This window comes from Montipora capricornis, chromosome 5 (genome assembly GCF_036669925.1).
Source record: "Montipora capricornis isolate CH-2021 chromosome 5, ASM3666992v2, whole genome shotgun sequence".
Classification (NCBI taxonomy): domain Eukaryota; kingdom Metazoa; phylum Cnidaria; class Anthozoa; order Scleractinia; family Acroporidae; genus Montipora; species Montipora capricornis.
In genome coordinates, this window is record NC_090887.1 from 25,395,599 (window position 1) to 25,416,280 (window position 20,682).

Consider the following 20,682-nt stretch of genomic DNA (forward strand, 5'->3'; position numbering starts at 1 on the left):
CGTTCAAGTTGGGACAAGTTGGGGCATCATAATTTAGGGGCAAGTTGCATACTGTGTATGCATATCATTTTTATCGGTATGTGACTAGCGCGCGGCAAACCAAAGACAAGACTTAGGAAAAAAACAAACCAATCACTTCACAACGAATATTTATATTTACAAATCGAGAGAAAAATGATCTCTCCTTTTAAAAGAGTGAACCATTAACATCATCGCGGATGCAATAAACTACAACTTGCAAAAACCTCTTTGTATACTACAAAGATTTACTTCCGCGATTCGTTTCACTTACATAAAAATCTACTGGAAAAAAGTCATTTGCATCGTCAACTTCACGCCTTAAAGAAGCGGCGAACTTGTCCAATTCCCGAAACGGATCTATGGTACATGAAGAGATGACTTCTCTTATTATATTATCAATCATTTTTGATCGTTCTCTTGATTCCCTATCGCGGGATTCTGCTTTTGCGCGATTCGCACGTATTTGAGCCAAACGTTCTTGCGCTGCGTCGAAGAGGTACGATCTCACTCTTTCCTTTTCTGTAATTCTGTCCTTTCGTCCCTCAGTCGCCAGTCTGCTATAAAAAGAAAATCAATCAGCAAAGAAACATGAAAATTAAACCCTTAAACACCACCAAATGTGTTTGTAAGAGTCTCTCAGTTAAATCATTTTGCGAAAAATGAAAACGTTTTTTATCATCTTCGGAATAAACCCTTAACATTACCAACTTAGATAGTTTAAAAATTTGTTTGTAAGATCATAGCGCAATGTACGAAAACAAGACCTACCTTTCTGCAAAAACATGTTTGCTGATCTTGCGTGGCTGGAATTCTTTCGTGCAATAACTTCTTTTCTGGTTCATAGCTTCAATCTGTTTACTGTCTTGAGATGTTTGCAAAGCGCAACCGTTCTACTCTGTTCGTTCCTTGAACTAAATGATTGCGTTGACGCGCTCTTGATCACCGACGCGTAACGTTGGGAAAAAAATGCAAGTCGTGTATTGCTTCATGGGCTCTCTGAATTTACTAATGTACCGGGACAGATTCCGCGAAAATTTTTGTTATTGTGAATACAGACTGCAATTCATTGTTTTATAAACTAATTACCTTTCCTTTGCTTTTACCGCAGTACCGCCTTTTGAAGGTAAAGACAGATGTAGAATATCGGTTGAAAGTCGTTTCACATTTCCAATACAATGTTGTTTTTGTATGAAGTACGATCAAGACAGGGCATGTTTGAAACGTTACGGGCGATTTTTGGATTATATGAAACCAGTTTACTTCTTCACTAATTTTAAGACCAAACGTGTGGTTGATAGCAAATCTGGACAAAATTAAAGGCTCTTCAAAGCCTGCTAATGTTTCACATCTTTTAGAAAAAAAGGCTCTCCTGTACCTATGCAGACGTTTCGAACTAGAAAAAAAAAAAAACGCATTTCAAACGCTTCTTTTTTCCTTGCCTCCGCTTTGATCGCAATGAAGAAAATAGTGTTATTGTGAATGAGGTGAGCTTTGGTTGAAAAGGCGCTGTTTTGCGCTATTATTTCTTCAGAGAAGCGTAACGTCCTAAAAAGCAGGATTGCCGCTTTTATTTACATCGAAACCTCTAAGGAGTTGTAGAGAGCATTTTTTATGTCGGCAAAGGGTTTTTTAAAAAAGGGATTTTTTTATGCCGCAAAAAAGTAGATCAGCCCTAATGTTTCACATCTTTTAGAAAAAAGGCTCTCTTGTACCTATGCAGACGTTTCGAACTGGAAAAAAAAACCGCATTTCAAACGCTTCTTTTTTTCCTTGCCTCCGCTTTGATCGCAATTAAGAAAATAGTGCTATTGTGTATGAGATGAGTTTTGTTTGAAAAGGCGCTGTTTTGCGCTATTATTCCTTCAGAGAGGCGTAACTACCTAAAAGCAGGATTGCCGCTTTTATTTACATCGAAACCTCTTAAAGGAGTTGTAGAGAGCATTTTTTATGTCGGCAAAGGGTTTGTTTAAAGAAATTTTTTATGCCGCAAAGGTAGATCGGTTAAATCGTTTTTTTAATTTTCCAACATACCCCCTATATCATGTGCTATTATAAATAGTCTTGAAAAAACTGATCACCATGTTCCAAAACCATGATGAGAGTGATCGAAACAGAAACGCTTATCTTGTCGGAGAAGGCTGTGAACCACATCATAGAGAGACATATCAAAAAGGCTGTGAGAGCTTCCCAATTTTATGATAATGTGGATGTTTCCCATTTAATTCTCGATACCATCACGGAGCTGGAGAGAAGAAAGCGGGAAGAAAACAGCAGATTGTACTATCCGCCTAAAGAGGAGCAAACTGTTCCTTATGTTTACATATTGCCCAAAAATGGTAGGGTCTTTAAAGTTCGATATGTAAATATAGGGTACAGTGTTGGAAAATCTTTAGGCGGATGTGATACCAATCAAGTGGAAATCGTCATGGTTAAAACATCTGGGCGTTGGGACATCATCACTGCGTATCCTTGCTCTTGAAGCAGAAACCTTTTTTAAAAACGGCTCCTTTAGGAGCCAACAATTCTATAAAAGTCAATAATCAATGGGTTTCAAGCAAACTTATGGTTTAACTAATATTGATTCGTTGTTTTTATCTCTTAATCTTTACGGATAATTGGACAATACCATCAAAAGATTTTTCTTATCCTTACAGGATAATCTCTGTGGGAAGTAAAAAAAAACATTAAAAGCGTGTTGTGTAGTAATCTTTTCTAGTAATTCAACCAATAAAATATAGTGGTATAATCCAGAACCATATAAAAGCGAAAGACGGTCCCACACAAACCACTTCTATTTCCAACTCATTGAGTGAAACCAGAAAAAGATAAGCGAGGACGTACAAAAAAATGGAGAATAGGCCATGGATTGAAGAATTGACGGACAGCGCCCTGAATCAAGTTTATGACGAATTCGAAGATGATTTGATGCTCGTGCAAGCGCTGGAACAATTTGAAGAAGGTAACTGAAATGCGTAAAAAAAAACAAAAAAAAACATGATTGCTTTTTTTTTTTTTGTAATGTTTACATCGCGGGGAACTCAGATGTCGATGGTTCGAGATTTAATCGCAACAATTTTTTCGATTATTTTTTTTCCTAGTTTTTTCCTACTAAAATTTTTTTTTTCGTTTAGTTACAACAACTGTTATTGATCTTGTTTTTCAGAACAAAACGTACAAGATGCAGTTGAGTTGTTGCGTGAAATGGCAGAAAATGTTGACAGAGAGTTAAGAAATCTCCCCGAAACATCATCCTCGCTTGATAGTCAGCTCGTGCAAGCGCTGGAACAATTTGAAGAAGGTAACTGAAATGCGTAAAAAAAACATGATTTGCATTGCTTTCTTGAAGCGTGATATTTTACATGCGGGTACTTTCCATGAAGATGAGAGTATAGGTTTATCGTTGCGCAGAGATTTTGGATTTGTAATAATTTTACAAACGAGTACTTTCCGTGAAATGTGCAGAGAACTCGGATTTGTTACGCAAATATTAGAACTGATTTTTGTCGCAATTGTCTTGTTTTTTCTCTAGTGTTGTAATGCTTACATCGCGGGGAATTCAGATGTCGTTGGTTCGAGATTTAATCGCAACAATTTTTTCGATTAGTTTTTTTTCCTAGTTTTTTACCTACTAACTTATTTTTCGGTTAGTTAATAGAACTGTTATTGATTTTGTTTTTTAGAACAAAACGTGCAGGACGTGGTTGAGTTGTTGCGTGAATTGGCTGAAGATGTTGACAGAGAGTTAAGAAATCTCCCCGAAACATCATCCTCGCTTAAGAGTCAGCAACACGGCGCTGGGGTTTTACAATCGCCTCAGGAATCTGGTCGCATAGAATTCACCCTTGAGCCCGTAGTAGAACGTCAGTCGAAAAGAATGGGAGTTCATGAACGCATCTTTGAAACTAGAGTCCAGCAGATTGGGCCAATATTACAAGGGCAGAATTTAACGCATGCACTGATCCACGGATTACGCAGGGCAATGGAAAGCTTACTCAATAATCCTGATATTGATGATCGCGACCGTATCTTTTTTCGTTTAAGTTCCAATCGGCTCGATAACAATTTTCACAGCGCGCGATTTCAAGCAGGAGAATGGCGAAATGATATTAGGCGGGTCGACGAATTCATGAATGTAATGAGTCGAATGCTAAACTCCAATGAACAATTTGAACTAAACGATACCTTTCAATTAGAATTTGTTCATGTGCGCGCCAGTCCACAGGGTGGGGGAAATGGTAGAGATTATAAGCCCGGTCACCAAGCCTCAACCAAGTTTCGATTGAAGAAAAAATGTATCGTAAAGATCCCAAGGAATGAACAGAATTTGTGTTGTGCTCGCGCCATCGTCACAGCGAAAGCTCACGTGGACAACCATCCTAAATGGCGAAGTTTCCAACGAGGTTTGACCATCCAGAGCGATGAAGCGATCGCTTTACATACAGAAGCCCACGTGGAACCCGGTCTCTGTGGAATGGACGAACTAACTCGGTTTTCCCTCGCCCCCTCCCTATTTTTAAAATATCGAATCATCGTGGTAGATGTAGATCGCGCGTACGCATGTTTTGCGTTTGGCGAAGGCGAAAAACAATTGGCGATCCTACATGAAAACGGTCATTACGATGTTCTCACGTCATTACCAGGTTTTTTTAGTTCCGGTTATTTCTGCGGGCGTTGTTTACATCCGTATGACCATTTGGGGCAACACGCGTGTCCTAATGCGACCGGAATTCACTGCCCTGCCTGCTGTCAAGAAACATGCTCTGATTACCATGAAGCATACAAGACGAAACGGTTGGCTTCCCACGTTTGCAATAGCTGCCGCCGAGTCTTCTATGGACCCTCGTGTCTGGAACTCCATTGTAGTAAAGCACAAGATGGGAAACCTAGCGGTCCTCAAAAACCTTCCGTCTGTCAAGCGCGACGGAAATGCGCCCATTGCCGAAAACTCCTCGTGGGAAGAAAAGAACAAGATGATCATTGCTGTGGTTGGGGTGAATGTCCGTCGTGTCGCGAGAAAGTATACCTTAACACGCATCGATGCTTCATTCAGAAGGCCAAGGACCCTGAAGAGATCCGGGAAGAGAAACGAGCTGTGCAACTGGCCAAGCGGAAAAAACGGCGGCGTCAGCAAGGAGGAGACGCCTCAAAGGGGCTACAAACCCTTCGATCCAATACGGAGACCGAAAACCAGGAACAACCAGACGAATATAAGGAACCCCTTTTAGTGTTTTTTGACATAGAGGCAATGCAAAACACCGGGAAACATATCGCCAATTTGGTCGTAGGAATGACCTCTGAAAATAGCGACCCCAAAATCTTTCGCGGACCCCAATGCGTTGATCATTTTTTAGAGTGGTTAGAAGTCTTGACAGAAGAGGAAACGCGCGAAATCACCGTTTTGGCCCATAATTTTAAAGGGTACGATTCTTATTTTATCGTCGACGCATTGCACCGTCGCAAACAAGCATTAAAGCAGGTTCGCAATGGCGGTAAAGTACTGGAACTGACTTATCTGGGAGGCTACATTCGCTTCATCGATTCTATGTCGTTTATCCCTGGACCTCTCTGTTCTTTTACAAAAACATTTGGACTCGACCCCGATCAGTTTAAAAAAGGTTACTTTCCTCATTTATTTAATACCTACTCCAATATGGAGAACGATTACCGCGGTGAACTGCCTCCCAAGAAAGATTACATGCCCGAGGGAATGAGCAAAGAAGGGAAAGAAAAGTTTGAGAAGTGGTATGAAGAGCAGAAATCAAAGGGGGTTCAATTTCATCTGCGCCAAGAGCTCGAAGATTATTGCATCGATGACATACGGTTATTGCGCGAAGGCTGCCTCACATTTCAACGCGATTTCCCGAAGCTCACCCGATTTTGCCCCTTTGAACAAATCACTATCGCCTCGGCTTGCAATCGAGACTTGAACCTCAATCGAATGGAAGAAAACACCATTGCCTCAGAACCTCTCTACGGTTGGCGTTTAGATGTCAATCATTCCAAAGCTGCTATGGAATGGTTAACGTTTGAGGAACAGCAATTGCGCCGAGACGCCTGGCTTGCATGTAGCGATGACGAACGAAATCAGTTGGAAGAAATTTTCTTGGAAACAGGCAATGATAGCTCCGACCCGCGGTTCCGTCAGCGAATACAACATGCTAGGAATCAAGGCGAATATCGCATTCCAGACACCCGGTGGACAGTCGATGGCTATGATGTTGAGACAAACACGATTTACGAGTTTCTAGGCTGTTTTTGGCATGGTTGCCCGAAGTGTTTTCCTCAGCGCTCAGAAACCTACCGCCGACTGAACGATCGCTCCATGGCCGACGTTCATCAAGAAACCGTGTTACGATTACAAAGTCTTTCCGATCGAGGCTATTCAGTAAAAACCATCTGGGAGTGCGAATGGCAGAAATGTAAGAACCACGATCCGGAAATAGCTGAGATTGTCGCAGGGTACGATTTAGAAGAACCGCTTTCACCTCGAGACGCCTTTTTTGGTGGCCGCACAAATGCTGTTCGTCTTCGTTACGAAGTCAAAGAACATACCGCTGAACAAATCAAATATTATGATTATACCAGTCTCTACCCTTGGACCAATAAGACCCAGAAGTATCCGGTGGGACATCCTGAAATGATTTACACCCCGCCACGAGAGAAACCAATTTCCGATTATTTTGGCCTCGTAAAATGTACAGTAGTACCTCCGTATCGCCTTTTCCACCCTGTATTACCATACAGAACTCATAACAAACTCACGTTTCCTCTGTGTCGTACCTGCGTCGAAGAAAACATCGACCGTCCTCTCCATGGGAAAGTCTCTTGGTGTGGCCATAACGAACAGGAGAGAGCATTGACCGGTACGTGGTGTACACCAGAACTAGAAAAAGCGGAACAGATGGGTTACGTGATCCAAACCATTCACGAAGTGTGGCATTTCCGAGAAACGCAAGTAGGCCTGTTCGAAGATTATGTGAACACTTGGCTCAAATTGAAAACGGAAGCTTCAGGCTGGCCCGCATGGTGCGACACAGAGGAAAAGAAACAACTCTACATAACTCAGTTTCAAGAGAAAGAAGGTATTTCCTTAGAATATGAGAAGATTGCCGTCAATCCTGGTCAGCGGGCTTTGGCCAAACTGATGTTAAACTCCATGTGGGGAAAATTTGGGCAGCAAGTGAACAAATTGCAAGTGAAAGAATTCATTGAACCTCAAGCCTTTTGTAGTTTCATGGACAGTGATCAACATAATGTTCGTTTTGTCAGCTGTATCGACGAACAAAGAGTGGAAGTCCATCATCGCGAGGAAGCGTTATGTGAAAATATTTCCCCCAATCTGAATATCTTCGTGGCCTGTTTCACTACCTGCTGGGCGCGCTTGCGTCTCTATGAAGCTCTAGAACTGTTGAACGAAAGGGTGTTGTATTTTGATACAGACAGTGTGATTTTCGTGCAATCCCCGGGAGAAATCAAACCAGTGCTCGGCGATTATTTGGGCGATTTTACGGATGAATTAACCAACGGAGATTTCATCACAGAGTTTTGCTCGGGGGGCCTATGAATTATGGGTATCGTACGAAGAAAGACAAGTATTGTTGCAAAGTACGAGGATTTTCATTGACCATCGAAGGGATGGCACAACTCAATTATCAAGTGTTGCGTGAAAACACCTTGAATGAAATGCAAAAGCCTTTAGATTCACCGCGAAAAACCACCACACACAAAATCGTCCGCGTCTCGAAAGAATATCAACTATGGACCAAAGAAGCCCACAAAGAATACAAATTGGTATTCAATAAACACGTTCTGGACCCACGAACAGCGATCACTTATCCATATGGCTATCGAGGACTGGACTCTGAAGATGAAGATCTTATTGCCACAATGGTCGAACTAATGGATGAAGATGATGAATAAAAACGCTCTAATTATGTAGGCTCTTTAGGAATTCAAAAGCAACATTTCAAAGGCGCTTACAGTTTTTTTTTTAAAAAAATGATTTTCATTGAAAAAATTGCTATCACAAGGCTCTCTTAATTTGTTTCACTGAAGAAAAAAAAAATAGTCCACCCAGTGGGATTTGAACCAACAACCTTCGGATTTATAGTCCATCGCTCTAACCGATTGAGCTATGGGCGGCAACTCAGCGATCTACAGGACACGTTCCTTTCTGTAAAATAATGCTATCTTTCATCATGATTTTTAAATGAACATAGGCTATAAGAGATTCACTCAATCACAGATTTCACTTTTTTTTTTCAAGTTTTTTATTGAAAAACCAAAGGGACCGACTAGTCACTAGGACCGTCGACACGTTCCCGCTTGTACATAAGATTATCAAAAAGAAACAACATTACAGTTTTTTTTTTCACAATTTGAGTTTGCGCTTAGCTTGCATGATCCGTTTAACAATAGCTTCCGTCCAAGTTTTCTTGCCCGGCAAAGGGCTGATGGCGGCAATCATCTTGTCATCGGCTTTCCATTTGTCACGCAAATTCTTAGCTCTGGCTTACTCAATATCGTGCTGCTTGGCAATCTTATCCAATCGATTGATACCCGGATCCCCGCGCGTTAACCGTTTCTTCAAATGTGTTCCAGGCCCCATGTATTGATATCCCGGCCAATGAAATTCAATCCCAGTCCTCCCCAACCATTTTTGAATGTCTAATCCTTCTCCACGTTGTGGGCGTTTGCGTCGAAGCGATCTACGTGGTGGGGCTTTTCGTTTCTTAGTAGTCCTTCCCATCAAGTTTGCGTCGGGTTCGACGTCCCTGGTCAAATGCTTCCCACCGTGGTAAAGATTTCAAACGTTCTACTTCCGTAGCCGCTTTCTTACGCTGTTGGCGTTTGAGTTTATTCACTATAATGTCAGCTTTTTCTTTGGATGTACTCCCTGGGGATGATCCCAAAACTTCAGCAAAGGGGAGGGGAGCTTCTCTTTGTTCCTCCAAGGACAAGGACGGTACTTGTAAACGCACGCGTTTGGGTTTGGGCGGTAAGGCGGGACGATGTGGTGTCTCCGCGGCGTTACCAGACGTTATGGTAGCACCTTTCTTGCGATGCGCCTTTTTAAGCAAACTCCGCACCAGTGTGGCTGTGGGTCCTTCAATCATAGCATCGGTTTCATCATCTTCTTCTTCTCCTTCAGGTAGTGGGGCTGTCACTGGAGGTCCCCCTCGATTCTTTTTGATTAATCAATGAAATGGTCGCGACACTTGTTTGACACGTGCTTCTTTCAAACCGCTTGGCAAGTTAGAGTCTAACAATAAGTGTTTTTCAGCTGCCAAACGAGCCGCTTTAGTCAATCGCATGTTCTCGGTCAAACGCCCTTTGTATTCATCGGTCAATCGCGACATTTCGTCCGCAGGAACCATGACATACTCGCGAAAAGTACTCATCGTTTTTGGGGTGGCGAAATGAATAACTGTTTACACTCTAAGCACGAGACTTCAAACGTTCCTCCGTCGTTGAGTGTGTCCCAATAATGTCTACAGGCTTCGCAGATCAAATTATATCTCAACACGGATAGGTCACGCTCCAAGGTCTGTACTTTTTTTACGAGAGAGCTCTCTTTCATCCTGTAGCGTTTGTGTTGCAACCCCTCAGCTTGTAGTTTCCAGCGCCTTGCTTCTTGATACGCTTCAATGAGATTGTGCAATGCTGCTCTATTCATGGTCTAGGATCACAGCAAAACAATTCCTCGTTCAGTCCTTGACGAAAGTCATTAGCTCTCTGTCGTATCCACGCGCGACAACGGTTTATCAAAGGTCTCACATTCAGAGCTTCAAAGAAGGTGGGGCGGAATACAAACTCGATCATGATGATGAAGAACGGTGAACACAGCAACCATCTAAAGCATTGTTCAGTCCCCGCCAAAAGCCAGCGCCTTTCTGATTCATCAACAAGTCGCGTCGCTTTTTTAAGGACGTTTTGCGGTGAGCTAGGGTTCGCAAAGTTTGTTTTTGAGGACGCCATGAGCGTACCGTGGTTGGCGATAAGGGTACTCTCCCTTTCAAAGAATTCAAAATGACTTCGCTTACAGCATTGATTTGATCAGCGTTGGCGTGACGTAAAAGATCTTGACGCTGTAAATTACGCGCTTCTTTAGCTAGCTGTCGTAGGAATGTAAATTGTCTACGTAAACGGGGAGGCGGTGACGTGGGCATGACGTGATTCTATAGGTACAAACACGTGCGGGTACCCCTGCGAAGGTAATAGTTCGTCCACAGACGGCGGTCATCTGAAGAGGCTGGGTGTAAGTCAAACATTAAATAGCCAAAGGGGTGTTCCGTAGCATGACGAAATATTTGCATAACACCTTTGACCTCGGTCGGAAACGCCTGACACACCAAAGCTCGTAGCCCCGTGCAATCCCGAGGATTCTTGAAACAAACTATGTAATGCGCATTGCGCGACACGGTCTTTGCGTAAGGGCCCGGTGGAAACAGATCTTGACACAAATACAATACGGTAATGTTCCGATGGTGGGAATGTTTTGTGAATAGGTCCAACACACGCTTGTCTCTTCCTCCTTCATCCATCAAATCATCCAACACTAACACCCCGCCACCTTGCGGTGCAAACCAAGCATCCAATTCCTCTAAACTAGGAATGCCTTCGTGAAAATGTATAGCATCCTCCTTTTGCATCTTTTTAAATGTAGGTTGCCATGCTCCGTAACAATAGTGTTTGGTTCGAGGTGGTGGGTCCATGAAATGAGAAGCATGTTTCAATAATTCCCGCGTGAAGGTGGTCTTACCACAGCCCGAAGGACCCGTCACTAAAAGACTGCAGGGGGTTCGAAAAAAAAAGCCTTCTCTCTCCGGTCGTGGCTGAGTCATAGTCCTATCTGATTCTCTCTCCCATGTTTCACCGTCTTTTATTCAAAGCTTTTTTGATCCCGTATCCTGCCGCGGCACTTACACCCCCTAAGGCGGCTGCTTTACCAACGGCGGTCAATGCAAGAAGGGCTAACGCGAGTAAAGGAAAAATACCTCCCTTCTGGGGTTTGGTTCGCCGCCTCTTTCGAGTCACCCGTGTTTTATGGCGCGGAGCGCGTTTTCGACGTGTTCTTGTTGCAGGCATGGTGTCAAATGATATAGGTCTATAAAGTGGGGTCTTTTAAAAAAGAACAATGACCACGACACGGTTTTTATTTTATTTTATTTTTATTTTTTTATTGGAAACTTTTATTTCAATGATACATAGCTTCACGCCTAGAACAACACGCCTGACTATTTTCTACACCGTCCACGATATCCGTTTGAAGTGATGGGGGTAACTGTACTAGGATGCGATGTCCTGCTTGGTGATCGTTGGCTACTAAATCATGTAAAGAAAAATCAGCCATGAATTCATGCATGCTCTTGCCTCGACACCGTGCTTGTAGAAACAATAAGGCGTAATGCCCGCAAGCGCGGCTGTTCAAACTTTGTAAGCTCCGCTCGTTGCGGTGGATGACGGGGAAATAGCGCCATATCCATTCCAAGACATGAGGTACTCCGTACGTATCCATAGGAAGTCCATAGCTGTCGAAGATCTCGCAGGTATCTCCCGAAGTCCACAAACCCAACCAATGACGTCCAGGTTCTCCTTTAGGGTCTGTGTTGACAATCATAGCCCTATGCGTTTGTCTCCCAGCGGTTTGGCGGAGTGGTGGTAATTGATCTTCAGGGTATACACCCCAAAACACGCGCCTCAATACAGGGTCGCGTTTTGCCAATGCTGTTAACTGTCGGTCGCTCAAGGGTACTAGTTCCATCGTTGCTTGTTGTAGCAGTGATTGATGATACTGTTACACAAGTAATGCGAGTGGTTGTATTAATACAGAAAGGTATGAATTTTAAACGTCGTAATTCACCACGCCCGTGCCACTGATATCCATCACACTTTCAAACTCGCCCCAGACCACCACCGTCAGATTTTGACCAGGATTAGCCCCAAAATTGATCTCCAGGGTGACATCGCCTTGTTGTTGCGGATTTCGCAAGGGGCTATCTGCATCTCCTCCTGCGACATTATTAAACAGGTACAGCGTGCAATTCTTGTTGTGGCCCCAATCCCCCGGTCTCAGCATACTTTCTTGGTGTTTACCCAGAGCACCGCTGGCTTGCAGGAAGCGATGGTACCCCCACAAATCTTTCTTGTTATCATTCTGATTCAGTTCCAAGGTTTCGTAGGGATATTCCTCACCACGTATGATTTGACGAATGCGGGTCACCCCAAACTTTTGGAAGGCAAATGGGTAATGATCTAAATTCCCGTTGTAGGCGCGACTGTCCAATAATCCTACCATAAGACGGTCGGGTACGCGGCCTTGAAACAGATCTGTTTTCTTAAACATGGTACTATCCCCATCAAACGTGAATGTCCGGACGTCCATATAGACGGTAGGATAACGACCCCACATGCCTTTGTTATGTCTTCGTTTAGTCAGTGCAGTGTAAGTGGTAGGGTTTAAGGTCAGCCTGCAGAGATAAAATTGACTTGGATATCATTCGGACCCAGGGTTGGGTACTTTTTGCCCGCCATCCTTGTACCAAAGCAAAAGAACTCGGGACTGTTAAAGGTGATACGCAGCTTGATTTCAATACCAGGAACTAACACGGTTCCTGTATGAAAAGCTTCCAAATGCGGTTTCATGGTCAGCCGCACCCATCCGTTCTCCAAAAACTTTGAAGTTAACACTTTCAAGGGATTCGTCTCTCCAGTAGCAAACATACCAGCGTTAACAGGGCGGTCATCATTCACAGCATTGGTGGCTTGCAGGGAAGCATTCACATTCAAATAATTCACCCATCCTTGTGGGGCCAGCAATGTTTCACCTTCACTGGGCGTGTAATTCAGCAAGGTTTCACCAAAGGCTCGGTAGGCATACATGCCCGTCTGTTTAGTCATTAACGTACCATTCAACCGCATGTCAAATTGCTGGATCATGGTGTGCGCCACATTATTGACCAGGTAAACGTACTTGGTGTAATCGTCTCCCGATTGATTTGCTTCAGCTGCCGTGACTTGCCCGTCCGCATACAAACCAGCATTGTTCGCACCGGTAGGTAGTCTCATGTCAAAGGTTAAATAACTTTGATTCAAATCGACAAAATCTTCCAATTCGGAAATGGTGAATTCCAAGGGGGTAATACTGCTATTGTTGAGCGGGGAGTAACCCACCCATCGAGATCCTTGAATAGCCACATCTTGCGCTGGTAAAGCCCAGAAATTCAACGACTTACTCATGACGAAGGTCAACGTCGTTTGTGGATTGTTCGTCGACGTCGCCTGGGTTTTATCTGTTTCGTTCACCGACGGAACAGTTCGTAGTCCATGGTTGTTGGTGGTGGTGACATGTGATTGGAAATCCAGCCACCACGCTGCCCCCACCCCCGCAATCGCCGTTCGCGTCTAGGAATGGATCGGACTACTAATCGCGGCATGATGGAGTCCGTGTCCCTGTTGGTGGTCTAGTAAGTCTGAGATCATTTGGAAGGGGGAACGGCTTGATATATGGGCCCATTGACAGTGTGGGGAAGGCCGCTGATTTAACCATAGCAAGAACACAATCACGCGCCCTACATTGATGGGCGACAAACTGACCCATAGGTCTTGTGGGACAATACCCTCTGATGGCCATTGCTCGATAGTGTCTAAGAGCTCTGTAGGGCAACAAGCACGCAAGGAGTTCACCTCGCGGGTCCATCGCCAACAGTGCCAAGTATCGCACAAGAACACACACAGAGACCACATTGTATCATTTGAAATGAACAAGCTTTATTCAAACCATTTTATACAAGAGGAAATGACAACGACACTGTCTTGGTCTGAAACGGACTCTCCTAATATGTCATTATGCTCCAGCATGCGTTCAGTCAACTTTCTAAGCTTCTGTTCGGCTTTTCGTTCATCTTTCAACATCTCTTTCAGTTTGGCTAGTGCTAGGCGAGCAATGAGTTTGCTGTGTTCATCTTCTTTCGTTCCTTCTTCTTGCAGGTTCATTGATCGCTCACATTCATCCGTTAACTTTCGAGGTGTGATGCGTTTCCGTTTTGGAGCAGGGGTGCGTAGCTTTTGGGGCACTGTGGTCTTCCGTTTCAAATTTTGGGGGTCTTCATTCACTTCGGACGCAGGATCTTTCCTTGCTTGCTTGACTTCACCGATACTTATCTTTGGCAGAATCAGCACTTTTCTGACCGGTTCTCGGATGGTTTTCTGCATCGTTTCTTTCCTCTCTGCATTCAACGGCTTTAATAGGTCCGTGTGGGTTAATGGTGCGCCGTGAGGTTCTTGTTTCTCTGCACAGAGGTCTGTGTGAGAGGTTTCTTTGTGCATAGACATGATGGAACGTACTCTAGATGGAGGTGTTTGTGCTCTGCACATGAAATGGTGTATGACTGTCAGGGAATGAAGTTGTCTCTTTTATAGAGCTTTTCTTGATGCTGATTGGTCCAAATCCTTTCTTGCTTTTTGATTGGTCCACACCACATACCCAAAACATCCCGCACATGATTGGTTGTTTGACGGACCTTTGATTTGATGTTATTCCTAGCTCGTTTAGCTGTTTTTTGCATCGTAGACCTTACCGATTGACTGGCTTTTCTTTTCAACCCGCTGACTCCTGCTCGCAAAACCGTGCCTGCTGCCGCATCAAGCGCTTTACCTTGTGCCAAACTCTGCAACCCTTCTGCTACAGCAGGAGCCCCTATCTCCAATAGAGTTTTCCATAATCCATCTCCCACTTGCGGTGGTGTATATCGAGTCAGACTTCCTCCTCGCATGTTAACCGTTTCGTACTAAAGGTGATTCCTTCACGGCTGCTCTATTTATCTTGGATGAAATGCAGGGTAACCAAGGTACGGTTAGATTTGTTGTTAGGAAATGCAACCAAGGACCCGTTTGTTTCAGCTACGTCCACTTGCAATGTTTCGTAGGTGTTTTGGCGCACTGGATGAAATTGCTTGTGTTTGGGTTCGAAATACATCACACCTCTTCCTCGTCTCTCGTACCAGACTTCGCGCAATAAATCCGTCTTCATTCCTCCCACGATCGTGCTCTGCGCTACATTACAGTACACATGCAAAGTGCGAGAAGGCTCCCCAACCATCATTCGAAAGGCATGGTTCAGTTTGGTGAAACGCCAATTACAACTCATACTTAATCGAAGGCAGTTTTTTTCTATTGCCCAGAACACGCCATTTCCATCTTTATCCAGCAAGTCTCGGTACTTCTCAGAAGTTGTCAGATCAGGCACTTTGTCATCTATATACTCTCGAGACAGGTTATGGCCCAACTCCCCTGTTTCTGTCAGCCATCCCATCTTGATAGCCAAGGTACCATTAATCCAAATTTCTGGAGTGTTGTCTACACCACCGAGTTTGATCTTTGTATTGTCAATCAGCAAGTCTTGCTCGTTTCCTCGCTGTATCCACCGAAAGGTTATGTAGATACGTTTTCCCGTGTCGTCCACAAAATGACTCCCTTGAAAGTTATCCCTTAGGCGCATTTGGGTGAGAAAATCAATACAGGCTTTCATGAAACTTTCTCCATCCACCACCCACTTGAATTGATCGATAGTCATCATGTTAACTTGCACCTCTGATCTAACCCCAGATCTCATCAGCGTTGTGTAAAACAGAAAATCGTATTTTGGTAGCAAATGGTAGAGGTTGACACGAGTGTCAGGCACGGACATACAGCTCAAGGCAACTCGCCAACCCTGCCCCGGCAATGTTAGTCGCTGGGGCAGCCGGACCTTAAAACTGGATGGTGAGTTATCTGGAAATTCAGGTGACGGATCACTCGGTAAGGTCACGTAGAAAATCACCCATAGTTCTGTCACCCTTTCCACTTGCGAAGGTCTTTGCATCGATCCAACTGTCGTATTTATCAGACCATCCTTGCCAACGCACTTTGACCTGATTTCCTTTGCGTTGTAAACCCTTTTCTATGCGAAACAGTCCGTCATCTGGTACGGTAACCGGTTGCAAATCTTGTCTGTAATGTACCTTCCACTGGAGTCCCATCCCATTCTTGTACTTTGTAGGTGGGTACTACCCCTGGAACGACTCGCCGGATCACAAAAACCTCTTCTGTCCACCCCGGCAAATACCCTTTTTCAAATGGTCGATGTTTCTTGTTCAAACGCAACCCGTGTCCCTTTTACCAAAAGCGTCTGCTTGTTCTTTTTCTTAGCTAGCAATCGTTTATCGTATAGACGGTGCCATACTTGGGCCTCGTTGACGCCCGTTACGTCTTTTGGAGCTATGCCGATGCTCCGATGAACGGTAGCGTTGTATCCCTGCACGATACTCTGTAAGACCTGTAAGTATGCCCGCGTGTTCTTGGCTGTCAAGTACCGGTACAGTTTTCTCTTTCAAGGTGCGATTGAACCGTTCCGATAGGGCTGCTTTAGCGTCCCCATGCGTGCTAAAATGATGAATACCGTTCGTTTTCATCAAGTCGGGAACGTTCGATTGTAAAATTCTTTGCCTGCATCTGTCTGCAATTTTTGCGGTGTGCGCCCGGATCGTGTCAAGATGGTTTGCATGGCCTGTGTGACCGCTACCCCTGTCTTGTTCTTCAAGGGTTCGACCCAAGCATATTTGGACAACACATCTACTACCACGTTAAGGCGTAATCGGTTCCCTTTGTTCCAACGTGCTAACCCCTTCGCAATTCAATCAAATCGGCACACCCAGTGTTCATCCGATTGTTAAACACCAGGTGGGTAATGTAGGGAAATGTTTTCGGCGGGGGCAACGGTGTTGTAACGTGTAGCTTAAGACCCCATGGCAGTAGGTTTTGGGCCTCGCGTCTTTTTAACCCATGTGCTTTGGCAAAAGCGTTGGACCCGCGCCCCCAAAACTACCAGGCTCTCCGGGGAACTCGTACGTTTATGGTGTACGGTTGCATGACACTAACAACTTCACAGTTTTACATCAACATTTTATGTATCTTGTAAATGTAACGCACAGTCTTGCCATCCCCCAAAATTACAATTTGCAACGGTTTCCAGCAAAAGACAATCTCTTCGGGCGTGCCTTCCACATAAGGCTTCGTTTTTCTCTTCCATGCATCACAGTGTCACACAACTAGCAACGTCTAACACATCACTCAACCGCGAGTGCCACAGGATCACTTCATCGACATTGGCCTCGTACATGCTTGGTCACTCTGATTTAAAACGTTTTCAGACCGTTCGTTCTCGTCTCATTTCCAAAACGCGATTATCTATCTCCTTTATATCCTCCTCTCCTTCTTCCTGTATAGCGTTTTTTGCGCCATTTCCTCCTCTTCCTTGATGGTAGCCCATCGGATGGTATGTTTGATGATTTTAGGACTTTTCGTAGATGGATGGTCGACCGCTTATCCAGGGGGTTCCGCACTGTTTGGTGTTGACCTTGCATATCATTGTCTTTCATACAATCATTCCCACAGTATTTTTTTAAATACTTCCTTGACTGTTTCTCTCAATGCGTGTTTCAACGTCAAAGGCTTGACGATGCCTTATTTTGTCTTGTGCCTAACGGGCCTCCCTCTAAACTCAATGCGTCATTCATGGGTCTGCTTCTATCTCTGTCACTGTAAAAACTATCGTTTTGGTGAAACGGTGAGTTCATTTTTATGACAGTGATCTGGACATTGATTGGGTGAGTGAGACCATCCAATGACACGCTTCGAGCCAATCAATCCTTTCTTTCATCTTCTCAATGCTGTATTTCTTTCTCTCCGTTAACTGTCTTTGCACCCATCGATCATTAAAGGGGATCATATGGTTGTTGTTCTACAGGGGGAAACATGATCATACGACTCTTCATGCCACGGTTTAAAAATATCATTTTTGTTCACCGATAAGATGGTTGCCTTTAGACACGCATCAGATTCTTCTGTACTCCATTAATCTTTGAATAACGCTCACTATAAAATGATTTTCATAGCTTTTTCCAGAACGACTTCGAGTATGTCCTTTCGCATTGGAAGGACGACATTTCTTTCTTTGGAGATGGCGCTCGTGTAACTGCTGCTTGTGAACTCGAACCCTGCTTTGGAACTCTGAGCAACGCGATGTAACTTCGTCTTCATCCACCAGGCGTTTTGTTAGGGAATTCTTTCAAGACAGTCCCGTGTCTTTTTTCTCTTTATAAAAGACAGCTCTTGAAACCTCACTGTAGAAATGAACGTTTCTCAGCCTCAGGCAATATGAAAAAACAGGTGAGCAAGAAGGACGCTTTTCTAACATTGTGTCCCCAATGTATGGAGGGACCGATGACATCATTAGGACCCAATGTTAGGAAGGTTTTATTTTGCTCTTTCATTGAAAACTCTATTTCCCCCAACGATTCGAAAACAGGTTCTGTAAACTGGCGCCACGGGTCTGTATGAGCTTCCATGTTTCGCCGTACCGATGATGGCGCAGTTCTTACCCATCAATGACGTAATAGGTTCGAGGCAGGCTTCAAACCTGTCCTCAACACGATCATACTCGAACACAAGCGATTCCTGCGTCATTCGAGTACAGATACAAGGGTTTAGTGCCACAGGAGTGCCATCTCTAAGCCCCACCCGATCCACCAACCCACATCACACACACGTGTCTAATCCTGTGACTGTTTCGTGCAAAAATTTCCCAAAAGCGTACACAGTATCAGCTTTCTTAATAATCCAATAATTGCGATGCAATAACCCCGGTTGACTTTACAAGATGAAGGAAGGATATGTACGCTCTGTAACCGTTTATTGGCAGCGCGACAGGCCCGATCCGCTTCCGTGTCCCGGGGAAGGACAACCCGATCATGTTTATGCGCTGCGACATCAAGAGATTAAAAGTCCCCCGGATGTGAGGATGCTGAGGCATGAACAAGTTTGGGATCATTGTCCGCCACAGAGGACGCAAAACAGCACTTTCCCATTCACTCGGTCGTGATAGGGTCGGTTGAAGGGAGAATGCACATAATACGCAACCCATTATGCCAACGACCCATCGTATGGCCCAGGCATCGGTTGCCTTTAGGCGCCTCCAGTGGATAACGGTGATCTCGCTCGGTTTCGACATTTCGTTCCCTCTCACTCACAACGACAACTACATCAATAATATGGTTGTATTCTCTTTTATTATAACATTGAACCAATTAAAAACTATTTTACAATATTGGAACACCGTCATGCGGTCTTTGAAAAACATCCATCAGATAGGCGTTGGGCCATGCGAGAGGCCATTTTGCAAAGCGGATGGTGCTTGGAATGTGTTCTCGAACGATCTTCCCTTCTGCTTGTATGGGTGATGTCCCCCCGACCTGGTACTACGTGCTGTTTCTTCTTGGTGGGTGATAAGCCACCAGGCGTGGTTAACGTTTGGGTATCGCGGATGTTGCGGCTGGTGGATTCAGTTTCTCTAAGGTGAAGAACTAGAAATTATGAGTTCCAGGGAGTGTTCAGCCATTAAAAGTAGGGGCATGTGCGGCTCCCGGACAGCTGAAATACATGCGGCCAGGGTTTCTCTCAGATTTGCTCTGTTTTAGAGTTGGAAGGTTTATCGCAATAACACAGCATCTTTGGCCATTCGGAATGCATTTTGTCGATGTTAATCACAAGCTGAGGGTGCCGTTGTTTCTCCACGGGTTGTACGTACTGGTTTAATTCTTGTTGGCTTGCAATTAGGCACAGGTGGTACTCAGGACATTTCACGTAATTAAAACCGTTGTCTGATGTTCGGTACTCCAACAAAAAAACCATGAAAAGGGCATGTCGTATCAAATTCCATTGGCACGTCATCAGGGATCTGCCCCATGAGTTCTTAAATAGTGGTGGGCTCGTTGGGCTCCCCATCCTTCCCCTATCTTGTAGGTCTGCCTCATGACTTGCGCAGCGGATGGTGTGGGGTGGGGGTGGCCAAATTTTTTTTCCTTTATCTCCTCCATGGTCATAGCGTTGTTTCCTCCGCATATTTGTGGGACTTCTGGCTTCTTGTTGGTAGGTGGTTTGGATGGCAAGAGTGGGTTTTCGACATTGGAACGAATTGTTCTTTCTTCTCAGACAGGACTAGTCTCATGAAAAAAAAAGTCAAGCTACAGCGACGCTTTTATAACAGCAAAACGTTTGTCCCTCAAGGTATGATGGGATAGTGACATCATTAGAAACCAATAATATAATGAACTATTTGTCTTTTTTGATTGGCTCTCGATGAGGTCATGGTGTTTTCTGATTGGTTTCCGATGAGGTCATCTGGTGTCATTGTGATTGTTTTGTTTTACTTAGTCTTGTCTTTGCTTTTGCTGGGAATCTCTGAGTCATAGTTCAACTCCTGAGAAGGCCAGAGATCGCTACTATCGCTCTCTATCCAAACCCAGATAGTCACATACAGAGAAAAACTGATAGGCACACACACAGTACTATTTGTTAGGTCTGACCTGAGCGAAAAATTATTTAGGGTTTACGCGCGCGTTTTTGTTTCAAGCGTTAGGGTTATGCAAGGGGTACAAACCCGTGATTGCGTCATGCCACCAACTTGCCCCTAATGTATGCACCGAACATCTTCTTTCACGTGTTAGGGGCAAAAACGACACATTGCGTCATGCCCCAACATGCCCCTAATTTATGCACGCCCCTTCTTTGTCTTTTGATTGATGACGTCATTTGATGACTACCTGTCAAATCCGGTCTGAATGA

General features: G+C 44.3%; 2 protein-coding genes and 1 non-coding gene across 3 annotated transcripts; 1 reads left to right on the forward strand and 2 right to left on the reverse strand.

The window, feature by feature from the left end:
* The first annotated feature begins 2,868 nt into the window (after positions 1–2,868).
* Positions 2,869–7,585, forward strand: LOC138048565 (uncharacterized). The gene is made up of 3 exons (XM_068894741.1): positions 2,869–2,980; positions 3,185–3,319; positions 3,702–7,585. Exons 1-3 carry the CDS (start codon positions 2,869–2,871, stop codon positions 7,583–7,585), a joined length of 4,131 nt encoding a protein of 1,376 aa, XP_068750842.1.
* Positions 7,586–8,089: 504 nt separating this feature from the next.
* On the reverse strand, positions 8,090–8,163 carry Trnay-aua (transfer RNA tyrosine (anticodon AUA)). The gene has a single exon. It is a non-coding gene; the product is annotated as a tRNA-Tyr (tRNA).
* A 2,036-nt stretch (positions 8,164–10,199) lies between these two features.
* On the reverse strand, positions 10,200–14,355 carry LOC138048567 (uncharacterized). Its single transcript, XM_068894742.1, has 3 exons — positions 13,833–14,355; positions 13,763–13,789; positions 10,200–10,840 (listed from the first exon to the last, which is right to left on the reverse strand). Exons 1-3 carry the CDS (start codon positions 14,353–14,355, stop codon positions 10,200–10,202), a joined length of 1,191 nt encoding a protein of 396 aa, XP_068750843.1.
* Positions 14,356–20,682: the final 6,327 nt, after the last annotated feature.